The 26960-nt window shown below is 42.9% G+C and overlaps 1 protein-coding gene across 1 annotated transcript in view; it reads right to left on the bottom strand.

The window, feature by feature from the left end:
- LOC124616259 overlaps nucleotides 1-26960 on the bottom strand; it is a 932810-nt gene that overhangs the window by 86438 nt on the left and 819412 nt on the right. Inside the window, exon 15 of the mRNA XM_047144563.1 lies at nucleotides 7866-8105. Within this exon, the coding sequence (XP_047000519.1) occupies nucleotides 7866-8105 (240 nt within the window). The remainder of the gene's footprint in view (nucleotides 1-7865; nucleotides 8106-26960) is intronic.

The following is a 26960-nucleotide window of genomic DNA, read 5'->3' as shown; positions in this document are numbered from 1 at the left end:
GGAAGGTGTGAAACGGACGGATAAAATGCTGTATAAGGTTGTGTCACACAGGTTGGATGAGAGAAAACAAATACTGGAAACAGTTAAGAGGGGGAAACTAAATTGGATAGGACAGTGGACGAGAGGAGACTCTGCCATATGATAATGAAGACATTTCCTTTCGAAGACCACATTGACCTTTTAGCTATACGTCGGTGCTTATATACCCACCTCTGAGTGGCGCTTGGTTCGTGCTTATATACCCACCTCCATATACGCTGTAGCGACGAAGTCAAACGGCAACTTTTTGATCGCTTCTTGCAGAATGCAATAAGGAATTCTGACGGAGAAAGGGCTTGAGAAAGAAGATACCAGTTCATTCACGATTTCAAGATAAGAGTACCATACTTAGCTACGAAAAGGATGGTGGAAAAGTGGGATTATTGCAGAACGCTGAACTTGCAATAATGGACCTATAATATGGGCATAGCACATCACTTCACACTAATGGTACAATCTAGTTTTTGACTCTGCAGTATGGCTTTTTATAAAAAAAAAAAAAAATACATTGCTGTCCAAAACGTAATGACGAAATAGCACAAGCACCATAACAAGTTAACTACCCGATGGAAATGAATGGAAATGCTGAAAGATGTTGTCATAGGTCTCCCAGCCGTGCACAGAAAGCTCGGCGTCACGGAACACAACGTACTGAGCGTCGGACAAACAGACCACTCGGGTGCAGTCACCATGCCACTGTCAACTACAGCAGCAAATGTCCGCTACATTGTGCAACAGGCAAGAAGGTTCTCATGTCAAACAGCTAGTGCAGTTGCAACCACATTTAACCAGACTGCTACGCTTGTGAACGTAGGAACTGGACCAATGAACACTGACGTCGCGTGATTCGATAAGAGCGAATTCAATCCGCGTAGTGAGTCTGGACGTGCCCTCATTTGAAGAGAGGTGGGAACACGCAGTGCCTCCAGGAACATAGTCGGACACGATCGTTTTGGCGGTCCAAGCGTTATCGTGTGTGGAGGCATAGTGTAGCATGGTTTTCTTGTCCGAATCATCAGTCTCCCGATTGGATTGATGTGACCCTCTCAGAGTAGCAGTCACTGTCACCGTCTACAGTTTTTAATCTCTACAGCTCCCTCCAGTACCATGGAAGGTATTCTTTGATCTCTTAACATACACCTTACCATCCTGTCCCGTCTCCTTGTCCGAATTTTCCATACATTCCTTACCTCGCTGATTCTGCAAAGAACCTTACTATTTCGTACATCTTCTGTAGCAGCGCATCGCAAAGAAAAGATTTTTTCAGTTTAGATTTTCCCACAGTCTATGTTTTACTCCCCCTCCCCCCCCCCCTCCCCATTAAGCATGGATCTCGTCGTAGGTGGAGAGGTTTGCGTGCCTCAGCGATACAGATAGCAGTACTGTAGGTGCAACCACAACGGAGAGGTAACTGTTGAGAGCCCAGACAAACGTGTGGTTCCTGAAGAGGGGCAGCAGCCTTTTCAGTAGTTGCAGGGGCAACAGTGTATATCATTGACTGATCTGGCCTTGTAACACTAACCAAAACGGCCTTGCTGTGCTGGTACTGCGGACGGCTGAAAGCAAGGGGAAACTACAGCCGTAATTTTTACCGAGGGCATGCAGCTTAACTGTAGGTTAGAAAATTTAAAAAGGGAAATGGATAGGTTAAAGTGAGATACAGTGGGAATTAGTGAAGTTCGGTGGCAGGAGGAACAAGACTTTTGGTCAGGTGAATACAGGGTTATAAATACAAAATCAAACAGGGGTAATGCAGGAGTGGGTTTAATAATGAATAAAAAAATAGGAGTGCGTGTAAGCTTCTACAAACAGCATAGTGAATGCATTATTGTGGCCAAGATGGACACGAAGCCCACGCCTACTACAGTAGTACAAGTTTATATGCCAACTAGCTCTGCAGATGACGAAGAAATTGATGAAATGTGTGATGAGATAAAAGAAATTATTCATATAGTGAAGGGAGAGGAAAATTTAATAGTCTTGGGTGACTGGAATTCGATAGTAGGAAAAGGGAGAGAAAGAAATTTAGTAGGTGAATACGGATTGGGGGTAAGAAATGAAAGAGGAAGCCGCCTGGTAGAATTTTGCACAGAGCATAACTTAACCATAGCTAACACTTGGTTCAAGAATCATAAAGGTAGGTTGTATACATGGAAGAAGCATGGAGATACTACAAGCTATCATATAGATTATATAATAGTAAGAGATTTAGGAACCAGGTTTTAAATTGTAAGACATTTCCAGAGGCAGATGTCGACTCTGACCACAATCGACTGGTTATGAACAGTAGATTAAAACTGAAGAAACTGCAACAAGGTGGGAATTTAAGGAGATGTGACCTGGATAAAATGACTAAACCAGAGGTTGTACAGGGTTTCAGGGAGAGCATAAGGGTACGATTGACAGGAATGGAGGGAAAAAAATACAATAGAAGAAGAATGGGTAGCTTTGAGGGATGAAGTAGTGAAGGCAGCACAGGATCAAGTCGGCAAAAAGACGAGGACTAGTAGAAATCCTTGGGTCACAGAAGAGATATTGAATTTAACTGATGAAAGGAGAAAATCTAAAACATAGTTAATGAAGCAGGCAAAAAGGAATACAAACGTCTCAAAAATGAGATCGGCAGAGAAGTGCAAAATGGCTAAGCAGGGATGACTAGAGGACAAATGTAAGGATGTAGAGGCTTATCTCACTAGGGGTAAGATAGACACAGCCTACAGGAAAATTAAAGAGACCTTCAGAGAAAAGAGAACCACTTTTTTGAATATCAAGAGCTCAGACGGGAACCCTGTTCTAAGCAAAGAAGGGAAAGCAGAAAGGTGGAAGGAGTATATAGAGGGTCTATACAAGGGCGATGTGCTTGAGGACAATATTATAGAAATGGAAGAGGATGTAGATGAAGATGAAATGGGACATATGATACTGCGTGAAGAGTTTAACAGAGCACTGAAAGACCTGAGTCGAAAGAAGGCCCCGGGAGTAAACAACGTTCCATTAGAACTACTGACAGCCTTGAGAGAGCCAGTCCTCACAAAAATCTACCATCTGGTGAGCAAGATGTATGAGACAGGTGAAATACCCTCACACTTCAAAAAGAGTATAATAATTCCAATCCCAAAGAAAGCAGGTGTTGACAGATGTGAAAATTACCGAACTGTCAGTTTAATAAGTCACGGCTGCAGAATATTAACGCGAATTCTTTACAGACGAATGGAAAAACGAGTAGAAGCCGACCTCGGGGAAGATCAGTTTGGATTCCGAAGAAATATTGGAACACGTTAGGCAATACTGTCCTACGACTTATCTTAGAAGTTAGGTTAAGGAAAGGCAAACCATAGTTTCTAGCATTTGTAGACTTAGAGAAAGCTTTTTACAATGTTGACTGGAATACTCTCTTTCATATTCTGAAGGTGGCAGGGGTAAAATACAGGGCGCGAAAGGCTATTTACAATTTGTACAGAAACCAGATGGCAGATATTAGAGTTGAGGGACATGAAAAGGGAGCCAGTGGTTGGGAAGGGAGTGAAACAGGGTTGTAGCCTTTTCCCGATGTTATTAAATTTGTATATTGAGCAAGCAGTGAAGGAAACAAAAGAAAGGTATGGAGTAGGTATTAAAATCCGTGGAGAAGAAATAAAAACTTTCAGGTTCGCCGATGACATTGTAATTCTGTCAGAGACAGCAAAGGACTTGGAAGAACAGTTGAACGGAATGGATTGTGTCTTGAAAGGAGGGCATAAGATGAACATCAACAAAAGCAGAATGAGGATAATGGAATGTAGTCGAATTAAGTTGGGTGATGCTGAGGGAATTAGATTAGGAAATGAGACACTTAAAGTAGTAAAGGAGTTTTGCTCTTTGAGGAGCACAAAAATTAATGATGGTCGAAGTAGAGAGGATATAAAATGTAGACTGCCAACGGAAAAAAAAAGCGTTTCTGAAGAAGAGAAATTTGTTAACATCGAGTATAGATTTAAGTGTCAGGAAGTTGTTTCTGGAAGTATTTGTATGGAGTGTAGCCATGTATGGAAGTGAAACATGCACGATAAATAGTTTGGACAAGAAGAGAATAGAAGTTTTCGAAATGTGGTGCTACAGAAGAATGCTGAAGATTAGATGGGTAGATCACATAGCTAATGAGGTGGTATTGAATAGGATTGGGGAGGAATTTGTGGTACAACTTGACTGGAAGGAGGGATCGGTTGGTAGGACACATTCTGAGGCATCAAGGGATCACCAATTTAGTATTGGAGGGCAGCGTGGAGGGTAAAAATCGTAGAGGGAGACCAAGCGATGAATACACTAAGCAGATTCAGAAGGATGTAGGCTGCAGTAGGTACTTGGAGATGAAGAAGCTTGCACAGGATAGGAGCTTGCATCAAACCAGTCTCGGTACTGTAGGCCACAACAATAACAACAACAATGGGCGACCGAGTCGGACAGCGCTATTGCAGGAGCTCGTGAAATGGGAGCGTACTCGGGGAATGGACTGGCCTGCTTGTTCCCTCGCCTTCAGTAGCTTCGGGCACTTGTGGAACGCGTTGGGGAGACGTATTACGTCGTGTCCACATGGACCAACGGCCTTTGGCAACCATGCTGGTGGAGAAATGAAATGCTCTACCACAAGAACTCTTTACCAACCTTGTTGCTATCCGTGGTGATCAAATATTCTGTTAAGAACCACGTCCCCCTCTTTGTAATTTCCAGGTGAACATCATAAATTGCGGTGGATCACGTATTTGTTGTTTTTGTATTACACGAGCGTTTCCGTTCCTCTCATTGCGTATTTCTTTCAGTTACCATATGCACTATGTGAACCGTGTTAGATGGTCCGAGATTACCGCTGAGATCGAGTGACTGGTTTGTCTTCATAGAATGTCTTTGGTGGTATGGATGAGGCTTGCGAGCCCAGCGGTAGAGCGCGCTCGAGGAGTGGATGGCCAGTGGCTCTGCGCGAGCAGTAATAGTTTGCGAGCGTAGCGACCAGCGATTGGACGGTTTTTGGTGAGGCTGCCGGAGGCAGAGAAGCGTGCGTATCTGAAGGAAGGCACATGCACAGACCTTCACTAGTTCGGTGAAGAAGATGGCACGGCATGGCAGCCATCTTACGTAGAAAGGTGGTATGTTGCTTTTGGAACTTCTGAAACTTTTGCTAGTTGAAAATGAGAACACTGGTTTCGGCTTCACCCGATGAAGTGATCTTGTTCTAGGATCTCGTAGAACTGTGTTTTTAAGCTGACCTTCTTCGAGGGGAAGAAATATGGACCGCGCCGGTAACGAATAAGTTGATTTGGTTTGGTGGAAATAAGGCATGAACTGTAACCTGCTGTATTGGTCAAGAAGGACCTATTGTTCTGGTAGTAACGCCTAAGAAGTGTGATATGGAAAGTACAAAAATACGGCCGGTCCAAAGGGTGGGTACATGTTTAGGTTAGTCTGTACATGGTACGAGTACTTTGATGAAAGGCTGTATTTTCTGTTATTTTAACACCTCGCTGTGTACGATTATTTGGTACACTGGATTTCTTTTGTTTGAGGGCTGTATGTATTAGCACAGTGTGGTAATTACCGGAAATAGTGGAGCGCTCTCAGGTTAATATGTTGGTAACTGTTCTTGGTAAAATGAATTTTATAACTGCATTTCCTTTCGTTAACTATCTGAAAATTATGGCGTGAGAACTTTTCTGATCATTTTCTGCGTGATCTTTGGTTACATTATTTATCAAGAGCTTCAAATACTTTTGTGGAAATTTAATGGCAAGCGTCCTCTGGAATTGTTATTTAATAGATTATTGTGAAAGAACTGTCTTCTGACATTGCCTGAGTTTTTAATTTCAACTTAAGGGATTGAAATCCAAATTTGTTCAACAGAGGTTGTTTTAGAAAATTGTTTTAATATTGTTATTTAATTATTTTTTTTTAATTTTGAGAGTGCTGAAGGGCGATTTGTTTAGATCCTTAAAAACCACTGAAAAGCAAAGATCGCACAAAATATTTTTGCTCAAGACAGCAGGCTACACGGATCTTAGCTGTCATCTCCAGGTCTTCATGTTTCTTTTTTTGTAGTGAAATATTTCATTTTACTCTGACCTCATGCAGAAGACGTCAAACGGATAAAACTCAACACATCACAAAAGTTTATCATCGCTGAAATATTTAAAAAAATGTTCAAATGTGTGTGAAATCTTATGGGACTTAACTGCTAAGGTCATCAGTCCCTAAGCTTGCACACTACTTAACCTAAATTATCCTAAGAACAAACACACACACCCAGGCCCGAGGGAGGACTCGAACCTCCGCCGGGACCAGCCGCACAGTCCATGACTGCAGCGCCTGAGACCGCTCGGCTAATCCCGCGCGGCAAATATTTAAAAACACACAATAATACGAGGCCTGTTCAGAAAGTAAGCTCCGATTGATTGCCAAATTGAAACCACAGTGAACATCAGAAATGTTTTACTTGTAACAATTAGCTACACCTTTCAGCTACTTCTCTACGTAGTCGCCGTTCTGACTTAGACTTTTGTCATAGCGTTGTACCAACTTTTCAATAGCCTCATCATAGAAGGCAGCCGCCAGTGCTTTCCGCCAATTCTCCACGCTGGCCTACACCTCGTTGCCTGTGTCAAAATGTTGTCTTCAAAGACAGCGGTTCATGTGACCAGAGATGAAGCTCAGGGGGAGACAATTGCGGACTGTATTGTGGGTAATCTAACATTTCCATTTGAAAACGATGCAGGAGCATCTTCATTGCCCCTGCAGAATGCGGCTGAGAATTGTCGTGAAGACGAAACAGCACGACAGTTATGTAATGTTAGTTGCATAGCTTCAGGCGAAATTTCTCACCAGGCCCTCGTACTTGGCGGCAGACACTATTTTCTAGACATCTTTACGCACTCACTGCGAGCTCAGAAATGAGAAGAGCGACGTGATGCTAACTGGGGTTATACTAGAGACACTACCCAACACATCTGTGCAAAGCTTTATCGGATTTTCATAGTCGTTTCCATTTCGCGACCGATCGGAGCTTACTTTCTGAACGCACCTCGTATATGTCAGTATACATAGGCCCTATTGTTCACAGAAGCTTGTTACTTGACAGAAATACAATACACAATACCACATCTGTTTATGTATCCTGGACACGTTTGATGTGTCATGCATAAGTAAACATATGTGCTGTTGTGTACCGTATTTGTAGCATCTGTGATCAGTATGTACATGTACATAGCCTTTTGGACAAGATGCTGTGTGCCTTTAAATATTTTAGCAATGACAAACGTTCACAATGTGCTGCGTTTTATCCACTTGACATCTTGTGCATGACGACAGCGTAAAATAAGAATGTCTTTGAAACCGGTTGTCTTGCATAAGAAATATTTTGTGCGATCTTGGCTCTTGAATGGCTTTTAAGAACTGTTGTTTAAATTTTTATGGGGTATCGTCTTTGCGTAAGCTCTTGCAAGTGAATGTTAGAAAACAAAACCAAAGGATTTCAGTGTACGACGAAACTGAAACACTCGCCGATTGACAAAATAAATGAAATGGTAGGGCACAGTGTTGACTGTTCAACAAATGTAGAAAAGAAAGGTTATTGGGCTACTGAAAATTAATAAACTTTTGTAATAAGGAGTCTTCAATTTTCACTGTACCACCACTCTGCTCCACTTCCCCACTAAATCCGTCTCTCTGCCGTTCACTATACTGGAGCAGTTCTTTCTACGTTTGGTACAAGTTTCGTCGAGTTATTTTACTTGGCACTGACACATCAAGCGAAAGTTACTCTAGTCCTTAAGTTTGGCACAACGGCATGTTTAGGGATTTACCTTCATGACGATGGTGTTGTTGATATCTGGCAGAGCGTAGATGAGCCAGAGGCCGTTGTCGTCCACGGAGAAGTCGATGTAGTTGTGGTCGGTGGAGTAGAGGTAGTTGGAGCCGTTGGTGGCGACCAGGGGCACGTCCAGCGGCGTGTAGTGTCCCGTGGACAGCTCGTAGCGCAGCACGCGCCGCTGGTCGCGCTCGTGGTAGAAGAACGACCCGTTGTACACCACGTGCGCGTTGCCCTGCCGGACACCGCAGCACAGGGTTAAACGACGGGGAAACTACTGTACCGGCGAAAGCAGGTGGGATTACGTTAACAGAACAATACGGCTATATGTTGTGCAACCAAGGTACATTTCTGCGTACCATAAATTGATGCCATCAGTTAAGATTGTCTCCCAGTCCACTCACAAAGTAGTTCATACCAGTTTAATGCAATTAAGGGAGTTGGACATTAATATGGAAACATCGTGAATATAATGTATTACCGTACGTAATGTTGTTGTCTTCAGTCCTGAGATTGGTTTGATGCAGCTCTCCATGCTACTCTATCCTGTGCAAGCCTCTTCATCTCCCAGTACTTACTGCAACCTACATCCCTCTGAATCTGCTTTGTGTATTCGTCTCTTGGTCTCCCACTACGATTTTTACGCTCCACGCTGCCCTCCAAAGCTAAATTTGTGATCCCTTGATGCCTCAGATCATGTCCTACCAACCGGTCCCTTCTTCTTCTCAAGTTGTGCACAAACTCCTCTTCTCCCCAATTCTATTCAATACCTCCTCATTAGTTACGTGATCTACCTATCTAATCTTCAGCATTCTTCTGTAGCATCACATTTCGAAAGCTTCTATTCTCTTCTTGTCCAAACTATTTATCGCCCACGTTTCACTTCCATACATGGCCACACTCCATGCAAATACTTTCAGAAACGACTTCCTGACACTTAAATCTATACTCGATGTTAACAAATGTCTCTTCTTCAGAATCGCTTTCCTTGCCATTGCGAGTCTGCATTTTATATCATCTCTACTTCTACCATCATCAGTTATTTGACTCCCCAAATAGCAAAACTCCTTTACCACTTTGTCTCATTTCCTAATCTAATTCCCTCAGCATCACCAGACTTAATTCGACTACATTCCATCATCCTCGTTTTGCTTTTGTTGATGTTCATCTTATATCCTCCTTTCAAGACACTGTCCATTCCGTTCAACTGCTCTTCCAAGTCCTTTGCTGTCTCTGACAGAATTACAATGTCATCGGCGAACCTCAACGTTTTAATTTCTTCTCCATGGACTTTAATACCTACTCCGAATTTTTTTTTTTTTTCCTTTACTGCTTGCTCAATATACAGATTGAATAACATTGGGGAGAGGCTATAACCCTGTCTCACTCCCTTCCCAACCGCTGCTTCCCTTTCATGCCCCTCGACTCTTATAACTGCCATCTGGTTTCTGTAAAAATTGTAAATAGCCTTTGCTCCCTGTATTTTACCCCTGCCACCTTCAGAATTTGAAAAAGAGTATTCCAGTCAACATTGTCAAAAGCTTTTTCTAAGTCTACAAATGCTAGAAATGTAGGTTTGCCTTTCCTTAATCTTTCTTCTAAGGTAAGTCGTAGGGTCAGTATTGCCTCACGTGTTCCAACATTTCTACGGAATCCAAACTGATCTTCCCCGAGGTCGGCTTCTACCAGTTTTTCCATTCGTCTGTAAAGAATTCGCGATAGTGTTTTGCAGCTGTGACTTATTAAACTGATAGTTCGGTAATTTTCACATCTGTGAACACCTGCTTTCTTTGGGATTGGAATTATTATATTCTTCTTGAAGTCTGAGGGTATTTCGCCTGTATCATACATCTTGCTCACCAGATGTGAGGACTGGCTCTCCCAAGGCCGTCAGTAGTTCCAATGGAATGTAGTCTACTCCCAGGGCCTTGTTTCGACTCAGGTCTTTCAGTGCTCTGTCAAACTCCTCACGCAGTATCGTATCTCCCATTTCATCTTCATCTACATCCTCTTCCATTTCCATAATATTGTCCTCAAGTACATCGCCCTTGTATAGACCCTCTATATACTCCTTCCACCTTTCTGCTTTCCCTTCTTTGCTTAGAACTGGGTTTCCATCAACGCTCTTGATATTCATACAAGTGGCTCTCTTTTCTCCAAAGGTCTCTTTAATTTTCCTGTAGGTAATATGGTGTAGGAAACTCACTAGCATTCAAAACAACTTCCAAAGGATAAACACAGGTCCTGTTTGGTTTTCAAAGAAATGTTATACCGTTATTCCTGAAATCAGTGGAAAGCTAAGGTAAGTATGATGGAGGTGGATAGTGGTCAGCCCCCGTCTTTTCAAAGCACACCACAAAGGCTCAAAATATTGACAAGGTGTAAGGGATCCGTGATTCCACGAACATAGATGCTAGTATCCGACACCCAAGTCGATAGCAGACATGAGTCGATTGTCGAGCGCTTCAGGAGGCAGTGAACCTAAATAGTGTCGAGTGCGTAGTAGTGTTACTGCAGAGATGGCCATGATTGGTGGTCGAGTGAGTAGTAAACGGTAAATTCACCGGAGTATGACTAATAAGCGCGGCCCCCTGATCGTCGAGGGATGGACCCTCATCGCAAGCGATTCGCGAGTGATATGAAACCTAAAGTGATCAGTGCCGAATTACGTGTTTCGCGTCAACCGCGTCGGCCAGCATCAACCATGGATTGCAGTGAGGATTGTTGTGAATGTTAACCAACATCATTGCGTGTGACGAAGTATATAAAAGCCACAATCAATAAAAGATATAACCCTAATTAAGCGTGTAAGGCGAAGGTAGCATCTGCCTCAGAATTTGTTTGTTATTATAGAAAATACATATCAGTTTGTACATCGCAAGCTTTATGGTCTTTTACGATAGACAGACTTTCAATCAATAACTATTCCGTCTCAGATCAGCCGCATTCGGTTGAAATACCCCCGAAACCACAGCAGGAAAACCGATAGCCTTCATCCATTAAGCACACGATCATATAATAATTAATTGTTTTGGCGGCTTTGGTAATCACACAAAACCCAATAAAGGAATTTAAACGGAGGTATTTCGAAGGGGAGCCTCCATACTGTAAATCACGGATTTTGATGCGCTTCAAATATGTTGTAGAGGCACTTACTTTGAGTGCCTGTCTATATGGATTTTTAGCGACGGGCCTTTTGAGAGAATCGATTTTGAAGTTCATTGCGCGCTCTGTATACCCGTAAGATTACTTATATTCCGAGCAAGTCAGCGTAGCGCAACGGTAAAGGCTCACGGCTACCACGCTGGAGGTACCGTGTTCGAACCCTGCTGCCATATGTTTTTTACGTATGCAAGAACTGTCCGGAAAATTTGGTGCTAACGTTCAAAAACGAGTAGACGAATTAACTGGGAAATACAGAAATCCGGGAAGTTTACGAAACTGGTGTATGAAGAATTTTTGGGTTCTGTAAATCTTCCGTATGTGGGACAGAATTTTTTTTTTTTTTACATTATCGATTCGTGGGGAGGGCAAACCGATTTAACTTTATACGATCATCTATTCACTGATGAAAGGAAAGGGAGCACCTGCACCCTAACAGTGGTCCCACCAAAGTGCACTCCTCATTGCCAGGCCTGCGATGTTTATTTTTACCGACAGGTGAAAATGTTCACGAAAATTATTCAGAATGCTCCCGACTTGATGAAAGACAATAGAGTGATCGTTTCTAACAAGGGAACCTCCCCATCGCACCCCCCTCAGATTTAGTTATACATTGACGCAGTGGATAGGCCTTGAAAAACTGAACACAGATCAATCGAGAAAACAGGAAGAAGTTGTGTGAAACTATGAAAAAATAAGCAAAATATACAAACTGAGTAGTCCATGTGCAAGATACGCAACATCAAGGAGAATGTGAGCTGTTGAGCGCCGTGGTCTCGTGGTTAGAGTAAGCAAATGCGGAAAGAGGGGTTCTTGGTTCGAGTCCTCCCTCGGGTGGAAATTTTACCTTCTTTATTTTCGCAAAGTTATGATCTGTCCGTTCATTCATTGGCGTCTCTGTTCACTGTAATAAGTTTAGTGTCTGTGTTTTGCGACCGCACCGCAAAACCGTGTGATTAGTAGACGAAAGGACGTGCCTCTCCAATAGGAACCGAAAACATTTGATCGCAAGGTCATAGGTCAACCGATTCCTCCACGGGAAAACACGTCTGACATATTCTATACGACACTGGTGATGGCATGTGCGTCACATGACAGGAATATGCTGTCGACCTACCCAACTTGCACACTTGGCGAATGGGTAAAAAGATTCTTCTACCTTGCCCGATTTAGGTTTTCTTGTGGATGTGATAATCACTCCCAAAGAAGTGATGAAAACATAAGAGTTTGTCACATAAACTGCAACAAATGAATGCAACAGTTTCACAGTGCACAGTTTTCCCTGTGCTCTGTCAAAACATATGTTTTTTACGTTTTCAAATGTTTCCGTGTGTAGACCGTCAAATCCTCCATATGTCCAAGCAAATCTAAATATGTCCTGGAATTTTGGAGAGCGAAGTTGATTAAGTGTGAGTGCCTGAACATTAATAATTGTCTGAAAATAAAAAATTAAAATTTTCAGTCGAGAGAAGATTTGAACCAAAGACCTCTCGTTCTGCAGTTGCTCACGCTAACCACGGGATCATGGCGCTCTCCTAGATGTTGCCTACCTTGCGCATGGCCTACTCAGTTTGTATATTTTGCTTATTTTTTTCATAGTTCCACACAACTTCTTCCTGTTTTCTCGATTGATCTGTGTTCAGTTTTTAAAGGCCTATCCCTGTGCCAACTTATAACTAAATGTGAGGGGGGTGCGATGGGGAGGTTCCCTTGTAAGGAAGATTCGATAAAATTAGATTCGCTAATCCTACATCAATTCAGCACACCTAATTTTGAAAGAATGATTAGATACGAATGGTTCGCATCGAAATTAGCGGATGAAAGAGAAATCTTTTTGAATGCAAAAGAATTGTGTTTCCCGGTGTCGCTCATGAACAAACCGTGCGCCTGCAAGACGCTTGCTTTCATAAAATGCTCGTGATGCTGCGAAAATTTGTGCTTCGGTTGTTCCTATGATAAGTGTCACCCACAATATTGCTCTGGCACATCCAGCAATGTGGACGATGAAAAATACGATGTTGTAATACTGAATGACAGAAAAAATTAATAACTGAATATATCTTTATAATTTCGAACACCATACACTGTTTTTTGATATTCCTTGATTTAAAATTGAAAAATTCGGTTGATTTTGAAAAAAAAGTACAAGAGCAGGATTCGAACACGGTACCTCCACCGCGGTAGCCGTGAGCCTTTACCGCTACGCTACGCAGACTTGCTCGGAATATATGTAATGTTACGGATAAACAAAGCGCGCAGTGAACTTCAAAATCGATTTCCTTAAAAACCAAGGCCCGTCACTAAAAAACCGGATAGCCAGGTACTCAGGGTAAGTGCCTCTACAACAGACTTGCAGCGCATCAAAATCCGTGATTTACGGTATGGAGAGTCCCCTTGTGAGATCTGCTGAGTGTGGTGGCCAGCGAAGATGCGACAGACAGTTCATCGTCGTCCTTACAAAGCGAGTCCTTTACGGTGCGAGATGAGTGAACAATTGACTGTCGTCTCTGATCCCAGCATCATTATTGCGGAACAAACATTGTAAAATGGACTGGATCAGCCAAAGTGACCACGCAATCCTTGGCAGCAACGAGGCTTTGCGGGGTAAGTATAGATCCCCTGGAATATCGCAATATTCCTGCTCAAATCATCACCGAATGCCGCAATGTTTCGATACAGATGCGTTAAACTCAGCCAGGTTGAAAACAATGTAACAAGAGTCATGTGACCATTCTTCCATTGCTCCATAGTCCAGCTTTTTGCGCTTCAGCATCATGTTTCCCTGTTACTGGCTCTTGAATCACTGACAGGTAGTTTTGGAACTCCAGCTCCCATTACAATTGCCTGCTCACGGAGCTCCCTTCGTGTTGTTTTAGTGCTGGCCCTCGTTTGAGATCGCAAGAGCGACACTTAGTTCTGCAGTCAGTTTTGCAGCTGTGATCCTCTTCTCTTCAGTAACCATCTGTCACGATCATATAACACATAGTTTCGTGCACGTTGTGACTTAGCTGGTGATCTTTTCCTGCTTTCTCTGCACGGTATAAATATTCGATAAGGTGCCTGCTGAAACACCAAACACTTCGGCTCCCTTGGTTACAAGTACCAACAATTTATCGAGTTAGAATTCTCTTAGATACGATAAAATGCTTTCACTACAACACAGGACACTGTTCAGGCCCCGAGTGGCGCTTGCAGCGTATTTAGGACATAGAGTAAAAACTCGATTAACCATCACTCTTTAATCCTTCAGTTTCTGTTAATCGTCACTGCTGTAACAGCATAATAATACTGGAATAACAGAATGCTCTAAGGTGCAGTGACGCGTTCGCTTTGTTTATTTACTCTATTTTAGTGGGAAGTGAATGTACCCGCCCGCCGTAGAATGGTACATAAAATATGACCTTCAGTTGACGTGCTAACACATCTCCCCCTATTCTTGTCTTTGTCTCACTTTGAGTCAACAATCACCACTGGATCGGTTTCCAGCTGTGGCGAGAAGACTGTAATTGTATCAGTGTATCTAGCGGGCTGTGCCGTGTTACGTGTTTTCCACTTGAATAAGTTTTATTGACTAATATTTTACACTACTGTATTTAGTGCAGGTGTGTGTGATACAGTGACTTGATAAAATGTCTGAAAAACGCAAACGTGTTGTTTTAGGACTTAATCAAAAACTTGAAATTATAAAACGCTTAAGAAAGGGCGAAACTGTGACAAGTGTAGCGCTGATTTATGGTATTGGAAGAACAACAGTTAACGATATAAAACGTGATGCTGATAAAATAGCAAAATATGTGTCAACAATGCAGAGCATGGATGGAGATGTGCGAACAAGAAAGACAATGAAACCTGCAAAATATGATGAATTGGACACTGCAGTGTGCCGATGATTTATACAAGCAAGAAGTCAGGGGATTCCACTTTCAGGGCCTGTAATAATGGCCAAGGCTGTTGAAATGAACAACAAACTTGATGGCGACTCGTCTTTTAAAGCAAGTATCGGATGGCTCGACAAGTTTAAATTTCGTCATGGCATTCGCCAACTTGATATCAGTGGAGAAAAACTCAGCGCGGATAGCTCTGTAATTGCTGAGTTCCGGGAAGAATTTAAAGAAAAAATGGCTGAATTGAATCTTGTTAGGGGGCAAGTTTACAATTGTGATGAAACTAGGATTCATTGGTAGGCTTTACCACAAAAGACATTAGCATCACTCTCTGAAAAAGCTGCTCCAGGTTTCAAAGTATAAAAAGATCGCATCACTGCTATGGTTTGCGCAAATGCGACCGGCAATCATAGGCTACCTCTACTTGTGATTGGGAAATCAAGAAAACCTCGTGCATTCAAGAATTTGAATTTGAATGCTCTCCCTGCACAATACTACGCCCAGAAGAGTGCTTGGATGGATCAATCAATTTTTTCTGACTGGGTTCACAAACAATTTGTACCTCAAGTTAGAGCACATTTGGCTGAAAAAAAGTTGCCACAGAAAGCGCTATTGCTATTAGACAATGCCCCAACGCACCCTACTTGCGAAATGAAAAGTGATGACGGAAACATAACATGTCTCTTCCTTCCAGCAAACACAACTTCACTTATACAGCCCATGGATCAGGGAACCATCGAAAACATGAAACGTCGTTATAGAAAAATATTTATCGAAAATTTGCTCTCACCTGATGAATCAACATTGGTAAAACAGTTTTGGAGGTCTTACAGTATCAAACATGCCATTTTCAATGTTGCCAGTGCATGGAGTGATTTGTCAGTGTCAAATCTCAAGAACGGCTGGAATAAACTTTGGCATCAACCTAGAGGTGAAGAATCGGAGGAACCTGAGTGTGTGACAGTTGACGAGATGGACAATTTGTGCAATAATTTACAAATCAGCACATATTTGACGTCAGAAGAAGTATCAGAGTGGTTAGAGTGTGACAAAGTGGACGGGGGTTTTCAAATTTTGAGTGATGACGAAATTGCTGCCAGCGTAAGTGCCACCAAAGAAGAAGAAGAAGAATGGGGTGATGAAGACGAGTGTTCAAACCATGAAGAAAAACAAACTATTAGCCATTCAGAGGCCGAAACAATGCTGTCCAAGTGTATAGAATGGTTTGAAAGTCAAGAAGAGGCTGAGGCAACGCAGGCACTACTGTTCCGAAAAATACGAAATATTGCCGCGGTGAAAGCTCGAACATCAAAAAGGCAGAAGAAATTGAATGTCTATTTCCAAGCTAGATAAACTATTTCACCTGTAAGTTTATAGTACAGTACAGTACTGTACATTACGTATTTTGCAACTTTTGTAGCTACTGTACGGATGTTTTTATCACGTACTCTAATAAATAGTTTTATTTGCTATTACAATCGTGTTTAATTTGTTTTCGCTCCGAAATATTATTATACTACTGTGAGGGTGATATGTGTCTATACATAAAATAATTGATTGAAGTTATGTTTTGGAGTAATGCAGTGTTTCTGCTATCCGTCTATTCGCTCAACCGTCACGACCACGGTCCCGAAGATAGTGTCGGAAGTTCCATGCGGCTTTTCGCGGATGATGCTGTAGTATACAGAGAAGTAGTAGCATTAGAAAATTGTAGCGAAATGCAGGAAGATCTGCAGCGGATAGGCACTTGGTGCAGGGAGTGGCAACTGACCCTTAACATAGACAAATGTAATGTATTGCGAATACATAGAAAGAAGGATCCTTTATTGTATGATTATACGATAGCGGAACAAACACTGGTAGCAGTTACTTCTGTAAAATATCTGGGAGTATGCGTGCGGAACGATTTGAAATGGAATGATCATATAAAATTAATTGTTGGTAAGGCGGGTACCAGGTTGAGATTCATTGGGAGAGTGCTTAGAAAATGTAGTCCATCAACAAAGGAGGTGGCTTACAAAACACTCGTTCGACCTATACTTGAGTATTGCTCATCAGTGTGGGATCCGTACCAGATCGGTCTGACGGAGGAGATAGAGAAGATCCAAAGAAGAGCGGCGCGTTTCGTCGCAGGGTTATTTGGCAACCGTGATAGCGTTACGGAGATGTTTAATAAACTCAAGTGGCAGACTCTGCAAGAGAGGCGCTCTGCATCGCGGTGTAGCTTGCTCGCCAGGTTTCGAGAGGGTGCGTTTCTGGATGAGGTATCGAATATATTGCTTCCCCCTACTTATACCTCCCGAGGAGATCACGAATGTAAAATTAGAGAGATTAGAGCGGGCACGGAGGCTTTCAGACAGTCGTTCTTCCCGCGAACCATACGCGACTGGAACAGGAAAGGGAGGTAATGACAGTGGCACGTAAAGTGCCCTCCGCCACACACCGTTGGGTGGCTTGCGGAGTATCAATGTAGATGTAGATGTAGATGTAGATGACGGTTAATCGAGTCTCCACTGTAAATGCAACAGTGAAACTTGTAGCTTTGCTGGGATCTGCATTTAAGTTCAAGCATGCATCTCTCACGGTTTTCCCACATTTTTGTCCAAGCCTTGTATGTAAAGCAAGGAAACTCACTTTTTATACGTCTTGTGCTGAGAAACTTATTGTGACCGTGAGTCGCAGCGCCTGCAAGCTAGACTTCCCTCAAACAAGGCCAGCTGTACAGCACGGCCTCAACCCAGGCGAAAAGAATCCACCTACAACTTGCAGCGTCTTGTTGTAGAGGTCGTTATTATGTCGGAACAATATTTCACGTGGCGCATCACGTGGAAAAAAAATAGTTCGGAGCTTAATATTAATGCGCATCAGTAAATAAGTCGCGCTTTGGGGCTTAACTTAGGTAGGGTCGGCCGATAACAATGAATCGTGGCGTGCCCTCCCACCCGCCCCGTTTACGACCACCCTGGCCATGGAGAAGAGACATCCGACGACGACGACTTAGGCTACGAATACGGCACCTTCTGATACGACGCAGCCGGAAAACATCACAGAGCCTGGCACCAGGCTGCTGCTGGTCAGCTCGCGTCCTCCTAGATCGAGATCCAGATCGGGAACCAGGCAAAATGCCGTGGGCAGGACTGTCGGTTTAGAACCTTACACCCCACCCGGCGTCAACATTTATCCTCTGCCGACCACGGACGACCTGCAAATCACCGAAGAAGACAGCAGGGGCTGCGACCAATAAGCGTGGGACATTGCCGTCAGGCGTGGACTGGTAACGCCTGAAGTTGACTACGACTCGTCACGTGAGGATTGCAGGCGCGGCCCGCTCCCAGGGTCGGAAACCGACTGTGCACAGCCATCAATCGATGAAGGCAATGGGCAATCATTCCAAGAGGTTCGCTACAAGTGGACGGGAAGAAATCGGGAAAACTCACCAAAACTTAAACATTCCTACAAGCACCAGCACCTGATTCCTACATCAAACCAATTTGACCCATTTCCAGTAGATGGTGACCAGATGGGAGTGACAACGCAACCGGCTGCAGAGGAAAGCCCTCTGTGAGCAACCACAGCCACCGAAAGTGCCAGCAGCGAAGGCGCCACCAACCACGACTAACTGTACAGGCAAATATCGTTACTTGAACGTGGGGGTCAAGAAAGAGATAAGAGACTCGATAAAGGCCATATATAAGGGGGAAACTATTAAATGCCATTTTGAAGCTATGGAGGATCAACCCAAAGCGCTCAACTTCCTACAGCAGAGAAAATCCCGTTTTTCACTCACTAGCCGCGCATGGGAAAATCTCTAAAAGTGGTGATCAAATATCCACCGACGGAGATTACAGCCAAAGAAAGGAAACGGAGCTGCATGTCCACCAATTCAAGTCCAGAGATGAGAAAACCACACAGATGGTGATCAGCCCACCTCCATGCCTGCAGGACCAACAAGTGGATATACGACATTCGCCATACAATGGATACTTGAATCAAGGTGGAAACATACCGAGCTCGGGACGGTCCTCCACAATGCAAGCGCTGCCTCAAATTTTTTTACATAGCTAATTATTGTGCGCCGCATGCCAGGTGCGTTCGGTGCTGCGACAACCATCAACCACATCCTGTATCCGGCCACGCTTTCAAAAGGCGTAGTGCCCAAACTGCGATGTCGATCACCCGCCTACCTACAGAGGCTGTCATACGTGTCAACAAGCCCTTTATGCGTATATGGCTCAGGGGCAGGCTATCACAGCAAAGGGGCAGCAAGCCAGCAAAAATCCAACACTACTGACAATTGTCGAAACCAAGACATTTCCATCATTTTCTCAACGACAGCATCCTGCTTGGACATCATCCACCTCCAGCCGCGTCCCGCGGAGCCGTCAAACAACTGCAACTCCGTCTAGCGTCCAAATCCTCATAGATGATACCGACCTCTCCCGACTTCTCACTTCATTGTTTCTCTGCAACAATGAGAAATCTTCACCACCATCAAGGATACTCTACAAAAATTCAACTACACAACAAACAACCTTATGTAACTCTTGGTCCTCTTCGAGGGAGCAATGTCTCTGTTTGCCCCCAGTCATGGTCTGTGAAGTCGTCTGGTCCAGAGACCTTTTACACGCGTTTCCAATCTTAATGGAATTTTTCGTCAAAAATTGGAACTGGAAGATTTTATACAAGACATTCTGCTGTTAACTGAAACACATCTCCGTCTGACTCAGACGTTTAAACGAAAGTTCTGGCAGGTTACAGGACAGACAGGGCAAATGGCCATGTGGACACGATGGCCATGTTTACCAAAAACTCAGTGGCTCATGCGCCGGCCGCTGTGGCTCTTCAGTTCGAAACCGCGTACCTGCTACGGTCGCAGTTTCGAATCCTGGCTCGGGCATGAATGTGTGTGATGTCCTTAGGTTAGTTAGGTTTAATTAGTTCTGAGTCTAGGAGACTAATGACATCAGCTATTAGGTCCCATAGCACTTAGAGCCATCAGTGGATCATTCACACTCTTGAGGTCACTGAAATTACGATTTCCACGTTCTACGGGATTATTAACTTCTTCATTGCTTACCTAAGTCCTCAGAGGCCCTTCAAGGAGAGCGACTCACAGCTCATTTTCAGTCAGTTCCCCGAGGTGTCCTTAGGTGGCGACTTGAACGCCGGAAACATCACCTGGCATTCTCGACCTACAAATCCACGTGGGATACGTCTTTACAACATGGAGGAGCTCCTGGAGGTTACAACCTTTGGACCAGAAAACCCGGTGCACAATCCAGAAAATCCACCCCATAGCCCAGATGATCTGAATATCGTAATGCTCAAGATCTAGTCACATCTTCAATTACGTACATTCAGCTACCTTACATCTGACCATCATCCCGTACTTGGTGTGCTGTCTGAAGGCCTGGCCTGCTTGCCAACGCCACTGTCTGTTACCACCTAATTGGGATCAGTTTGCGCGGTGGCTCAACGATCTCTCGAAGAAGTGTATCTTTTTGTCATTGAATAAATGTGTGTTTTGTAAATAGATATGTAGTGATTTCAGTACTGAGAGGTTTGGTGCGTATCGAAATTTTGGTTGAAAGAAGCGTCCCTGTTTATACTGACGACTAACAACCAACATCGCTCGCCCTCTCGAGATATAACAACTTCAGTACCAATTTTAGTATTATGCAATCCTTCTCTTCGATTGAGTTGCAGCAGAACTGTTAGACTGCAGCTTGTCTTGTTCAAAAAACTTTCAGATGACCACCTCTGGCTCAGTGCTACCTACCAGCACAAACTCAGAGTAACGGGCACTTGATAAGTGAAATAGCTCAGCGCATACTAACTCACGATAACATGCAGTGCGTTACATGCCCATATCTGACCACGACAGACTGACTGACTCCCTCCAACTGCCACTTCTCTTTCCTTTCAATTTCTACCTTTTCACGTGGCATGATGTGATGGATCTTTTGAATTTCTTGCTTTTATGTTTTCGTTTTCTTAAAAGACAAAGAGAAATGGTGAGGCGATAGCCCAGCGTAGAGCCTGCGCCAACCGTCATGTATTTTTTATTTTAAAATGTTAAAAAACAAAAGATGTCTTTTCCTGTTCCTCAGTAAAGGGGGGGGGAGGGGGGGGGGGAGGGGACTCGCTCTCTGTAATGAACGAAAGTAGACGCACGTTATTTTAACAGCGAAATCGGCTGCAGACATTTTTTGTATGAGAATAAGTAAAAAGTCTGTATTTTTTATATTTGTAGAAGAAATAATACAGTCGTATTTCATCAGGGAAAAACTGAATTGTTATTCCAAGTAGTATTGTAATATACAAAAATCCAAGAAGCTCACCTGTGTACGTCAGAGTTAACACGAAGATCCAATTACAATATGATGGACACAGTCAAGATTTTGTACGTGGATACGGCGATCGGACGTAGTATTATTAACTGGTAAGCATAAATATATGACAAGAGAAAGACTATTTTTCCCATATAGAACTAATATGAAAAAACTCTTTACCATTTACAGGCATAGCCCAGCTTATTCTGCATGTCCAACATGGCGAAAAATTAATCTCATTGTTTCCATGTATCTAAATATTTATTATATATTCTTTTAGTATATTATAAAGTGGCGACCGTGACAAGGCGATACGTAGTGGCCAAAACTGTGAGTACTAATATTCTTAAGACAATGAATGTACACGTATGTTAATAATTTCTTTACGTTCCATTTATTCTGATGACATGACGGTGACGATGATGTAACACTGGAGAAATACTAACTGAACGAAAAAGAAATAATAAATAAATTAGAAAGAAGAAGACAAGAATACCAAGAGTGGACAACAAGAAGTACAACAGAGGGAAATACCAGTTACAAGACAACAATAAGATAGAAACGCGCAATGCATGTAGAAAATGCATTCCTCGTAGATCTATTAGAAAATCCCTTGGATTTCCTAAAATCCAGAACCTAAAGCTTCAAAGGTTTCTTTGTCAGTACGAAGAGCATATTGAGTGAACAGCAATTGAGATTACATTCTGTCGTGCGTGAAATAGCGCGGAAGTGAAATCCAAACAGATAAAATTTTGGTAACTGCAGAGGCGTAAAGATTTCTATAATGGATGGACAAAACAATAAGGAAAAATCTTTTCAAAATCAAAATGCTAATGTGGTACACTTGCATTTGCAAAACGTAACAATGTGTGGTTTGGAACCGTCAAGCGTTGGTTATTTGCAAGCCGGGCGCCTTCGACGCCCGTGAATGCGGAACATTTCATTACAAGTAATACGTTGATTACAGAAGATGAAATTAATGACAACTCAAGAAAAAGGAATATTTTAAATGAAAGTAGTACGCATAGTACACACGCAGATGCCGACAGGCGTAGGCCAGAAGTAACTAGGGAAGATATGCAAGCCTTATTTCGAGCCTCAACACAAACACAAACATACATGAACGCAATGAAAACAGACATAAATTTCAAAAATGTCGGGTTTAAAGACCAATTTGAATACAGTAAATTAAAAGAATCTGGAGTTGGGAAACAATACAGGCGGGCATGACTAATTTGAAAGCAGACATGACCACAGTAAAGTCCGTGACTGGGAAGGTAAATACATACATGACACACATATCAAGTGAAGTAAAAAATTTCCGCACAGAACTTAATAATATGGACACGAAGTTCACACAGCAGATTCCGCTAATCTCCACTGAGGTGGATAGCAAAATTAACGAACTAGTACAAACTTCAGTTCACGATATGAGTGATAATTTAAAAGGCACAGTGGAAGAAAAATTTGAAACACTCACACGCACGTATGGACAGGAGCTATCCGGAATCACAGAATCTCAGGATAATTTACAGGTAATGCAAAAGGATACGCAGGTTAACATACATAGTGTACAAACAGAAGTAGCGAAGCTGCATTCGTTCTGTGACTACTTGCCAGAAAAAGTGGAGACTGGATCACTTAAGTTAAAACATAAAAGAATCAACTCAGACATTGTGCAACTTTACGAAACAGTAAAGGATAATACAGAAGATGAAAACACAACGTTCGCGGAAAAATGCGTAGGCGAACAGTGTACTCATGTGGAAGCGGCAAAGGAAGTAATACAGAAGATGAAAAGACAACGTTCGCGGAAAAATGCGTAGGCGAACAGCGTGCTCATGTGGAAGCGGCAAAGGAAGTAATGGGAGACAAAAAAAGAAGAATCTTTAAAACGTGTAGAACATGATATGAAGCAGGTGGAACAAAGATTAATGGATGAAATAGTTAGCAAACAAAGTACGGTAGTATCATCGCCTGGGGGCGGTAAGCGGAGCTATAAACGGCCGTCTGCCGGTGAGAGAGATCAGTGCAGTGGTGCGGACAGCTACCCAAGCGGCGCGAGCGCATGCCGACGCGCGGCGCGAGCAACGGGCAAAACTTTCATAAGAGAGATATGTCATCACCGCATGTAAATGCTGTTCTGTCCTGCTGGACAGCGTTGTTAATGGACAAGAGTTTTTATAAGACACCGACAGTTTCCTGTATTTTCGTGTGAAACAAAGCGAACGCGTCCGGTGGCGTATGTCCGAGCCTTTAGGAATGTACTGCCTAGGACTTGGACAGAAGTTCAGTAGATCAAATATGTGGTAAGACACACAGAAGGCGGCGCCGTTTTGTGGGCCACAGAGATGTTGGAACTCTGCAAGACATATGACCAACTTCAGAATGCATTATTAGATAAATACTGGTCAACAGCTATCCAGGAGAGATTAAGACAAGAGGTATTTAACCCATTATCATATCATCTAAAATTCGGAGGGCTAAGAAACTATTTTGAAACATATCTGAACAAGACCTGCTACTGGAATTATCCGATATATCATGTCGGTGTACTGAAAATCTTAAAGAACAAGTTGCCTGCAAATGTTAGGGAAAATTTAGTATCGATTCCCGAATATGACCTCGAGTATTTTCTCTCAGTGCTCGGCTGAATAGATCTAATTCATGAGGACGAGAAAGGCATGCCTAGTTATCATAACGGTAATGAACACAACCCAAATGGGAGGAAAAAGTACGGTAACGGTAATGGCTTTGGAAACTATAATGGTCACGTGGGTTTGAATGAATGGCATTCTAATGCACCACGGCGCCACAACGGAAATCCGTACAATCTGTTTACCTATCAGCCACAGGGTGACCGAAGGTACGAACATAAATTTCAGCCCCATCGGTACGCCAATGGGCCAGATAGGAGAAATTCGAGAGTAAACTTTGATATTAGGCGACAAGGAAATGCAATTTACCAGGATCGGAAGGTGGAACTCAGGGATCAAAGAGAGAACCGCCAACCGTACGGTTAAACCGAAACAACCGGGATACGAACTGGAGAAAACGCGAACATACGTGAACATAGTAGAAGTGACTGCAGAAAATGAAATAATACCTTTACCGCCCCCTGGAAATAACAATAATCGGGCATGACTACACGAAGAAGGTAATGAACTGCCAGTGTGTCACAGTAATAATATTAGCGACATAAACACTAACAGGAACAGAAATAAAAACGAGGAAGTAGACACTGAAACAAGCTTACACATACAGCTTATCTGTAATTTAGTTTTAAGGTGTGATAAGGAAGCAGATATGAAAGAAAAATGGTTCAAATGGCTCTGAGCACTATGGGACTTATTAGCTGTGGTCACCAGTCCCCTAGAACTTAGAACTACTTAAACCAAACTAACCTAAGGACATCACACACATCCATGCCCGAGGCAGGATTCGAACCTGCGACCGTAGCAGTCGCGCGGTTCCGGACTGCGCGCCTAGTTCCGCGAGACCACCGCGGCCGGCAGATATGAAAGAAGATTTGTTCACTGAAGAAAAATAAACAACACGAAAGGTAAGTTAAATCACTCAGGCAACAACAAAGGTAAAGGTAGGAATCATAGTTATTCCAATTGTTTTGGGTACTGGCGCATCAACAAGTCTGATGTCAACCAGCTTGTTTAAAGAGTTAGCGCGGGAAGTAAATGTACCTACGCCATCCGCAGAGAACTGAAAGATCGTAACGGCGATGGGAATCTAAAGTTATAAAATTACGGGCTAGCATACCCTTTAGCATATGAGATGTAATTTTGTTGTGTACATTCTTGTTGGTAGACAAACTTATATTGAACTGTTTATTATTATTTTACTATATACTTGGTACGAAGGTGTTCTGAAGCTGGGAGGTTCGTCGCCCTTTGACGAATAAACCAAATGGCGCTCGGTTCCCCTCCAGTTAGGGAGTACAATATTTATATTTCCGGCATCCTCTCCCTCTTCTTCTATCCTGTTTAGACAGTAAGGAATGTTCAGTTTTTTTCTACTATCTAACATGCAAAGAATGACATGCAACCCAGTGAATAAAAATTTTCCATGTATTTTGATATTGTGCATTCTTAAGACTTAAATATCGGTAGAAGCAAAGGAAACCTTTTGATATTTAAGAAAACATGAAATAGACAACACGAACGAAGACAATTATACATAATTCTGAAGGAGTTAAAGCCATTAGATGACGTAGTTGTCCTACATCAAACGAAAAAACTTGAATAAGAGTGATGGAAAAGGAAGGAATTCACAGCGTGCGAGATTTAAGCGAGGGCGACGAGCGGTGAAAAGTACTGAGACGCGCAGCCGCGCTTAAAGCTGAGCGCACAGTAACAACGATGCGAGTAGCGGCTAACAGCTGATCGTAGGGGTAGAGTGCGCAAAATGCAAAGTTAAGTCCCGGGTCACCTTTAGGGGCCGGCTGCAGCCGAGATGCGCAAAGACACACTGTGCACCACCACGGAAACCATTTTACAGGGCTATTACAAATGATTGAACCGATTTCATAAATTCACTGTAGCTCCATTCATTGACATATGGTCACGAGACACTATAGATACGTAGAAAAACTCATAAAGTTTTGTTCGGCTGAAGCCGCACTTCAGGTTTCTGCCGCCAGAGTGCTCGAGAGCGCAGTGAGACAAAATGGCGACAGGAGCCGAGAAAGCGTATGTCGTGCTTGAAATGCACTCACATCAGTCAGTCATAACAGTGCAACGACACTTCAGGATGAAGTTCAACAAAGATCCACCAACTGCTAACTCCATTCGGCGATGGTATGCGCAGTTTAAAGCTTCTGGATGCCTCTGTAAGGGGAAACCAACGGGTCGGCCCGCAGTGAGCGAAGAAACGGTTGAGCGCTTGCGGGCAAGTTTCACGCGTAGCCCGCGGAAGTCGACGAATAAAGCAAGCAGGGAGCTAAATGTACCACAGCCGACGGTTTGGAAAATCTTACGGAAAAGGCTAGAGCAGAAGCCTTACCGTTTACAATTGCTACAAGCCCTGACACCCGATGACAAAGTCAAACGCTTTGAATTTTCGGTGCGGTGGAGATCATGATCGACAATTCATGTCATGGCCTCCACGCTCTCTCGACTTAACCCCATGCGATTTCTTTCTGTGGGGTTATGTGAAAGATTCGGTGTTTAAACCTCCTCTACCAAGAAACGTGCCAGAACTGCGAGCTCGCATCAACGATGCTTTCGAACTCATTAATGGGGACATGCTGCACCGAGTGTGGGAGGAACTTGATTATCGGCTTGATGTCTGCCGAATCACTAAAGGGGCACATATCGAACATTTGTGAAGGCCGAAAAAAACTTTTTGAGTTTTTGTATGTGTGTGCAAAGCATTGTGAAAATATCTCAAATAATAAAGTTATTGTAGAGCTGTGAAATCGCTTCAATCATTTGTAATAACCCTGTAGAATTTAAGCAAATCGGCATGGACAGCCCGCAGCCAACTGGGCGAAAGAGACGCGATACGAAATGGAGTACTATCAGCTGATTACTATAACGTAAATCAGCTACACAAACAAAATGAATAGAGACATTTATTCCCAAATCGGAGACTATACTGTAAAGGACACTAATTCTAAGAGTATATCATTGTGTGAAGCATACGTAGTTTTAAGAAAAGGAGCGCATTGACGTAAGTAAACTATAAGGAGCGTAAAAT

The sequence above is a fragment of the Schistocerca americana genome, chromosome 5, assembly GCF_021461395.2.
Source record: "Schistocerca americana isolate TAMUIC-IGC-003095 chromosome 5, iqSchAmer2.1, whole genome shotgun sequence".
Lineage (NCBI taxonomy): Eukaryota > Metazoa > Arthropoda > Insecta > Orthoptera > Acrididae > Schistocerca > Schistocerca americana.
Note: the sequence above shows the minus strand (reverse complement) of the source record. Positions and strands in the feature narration are given on the sequence as shown.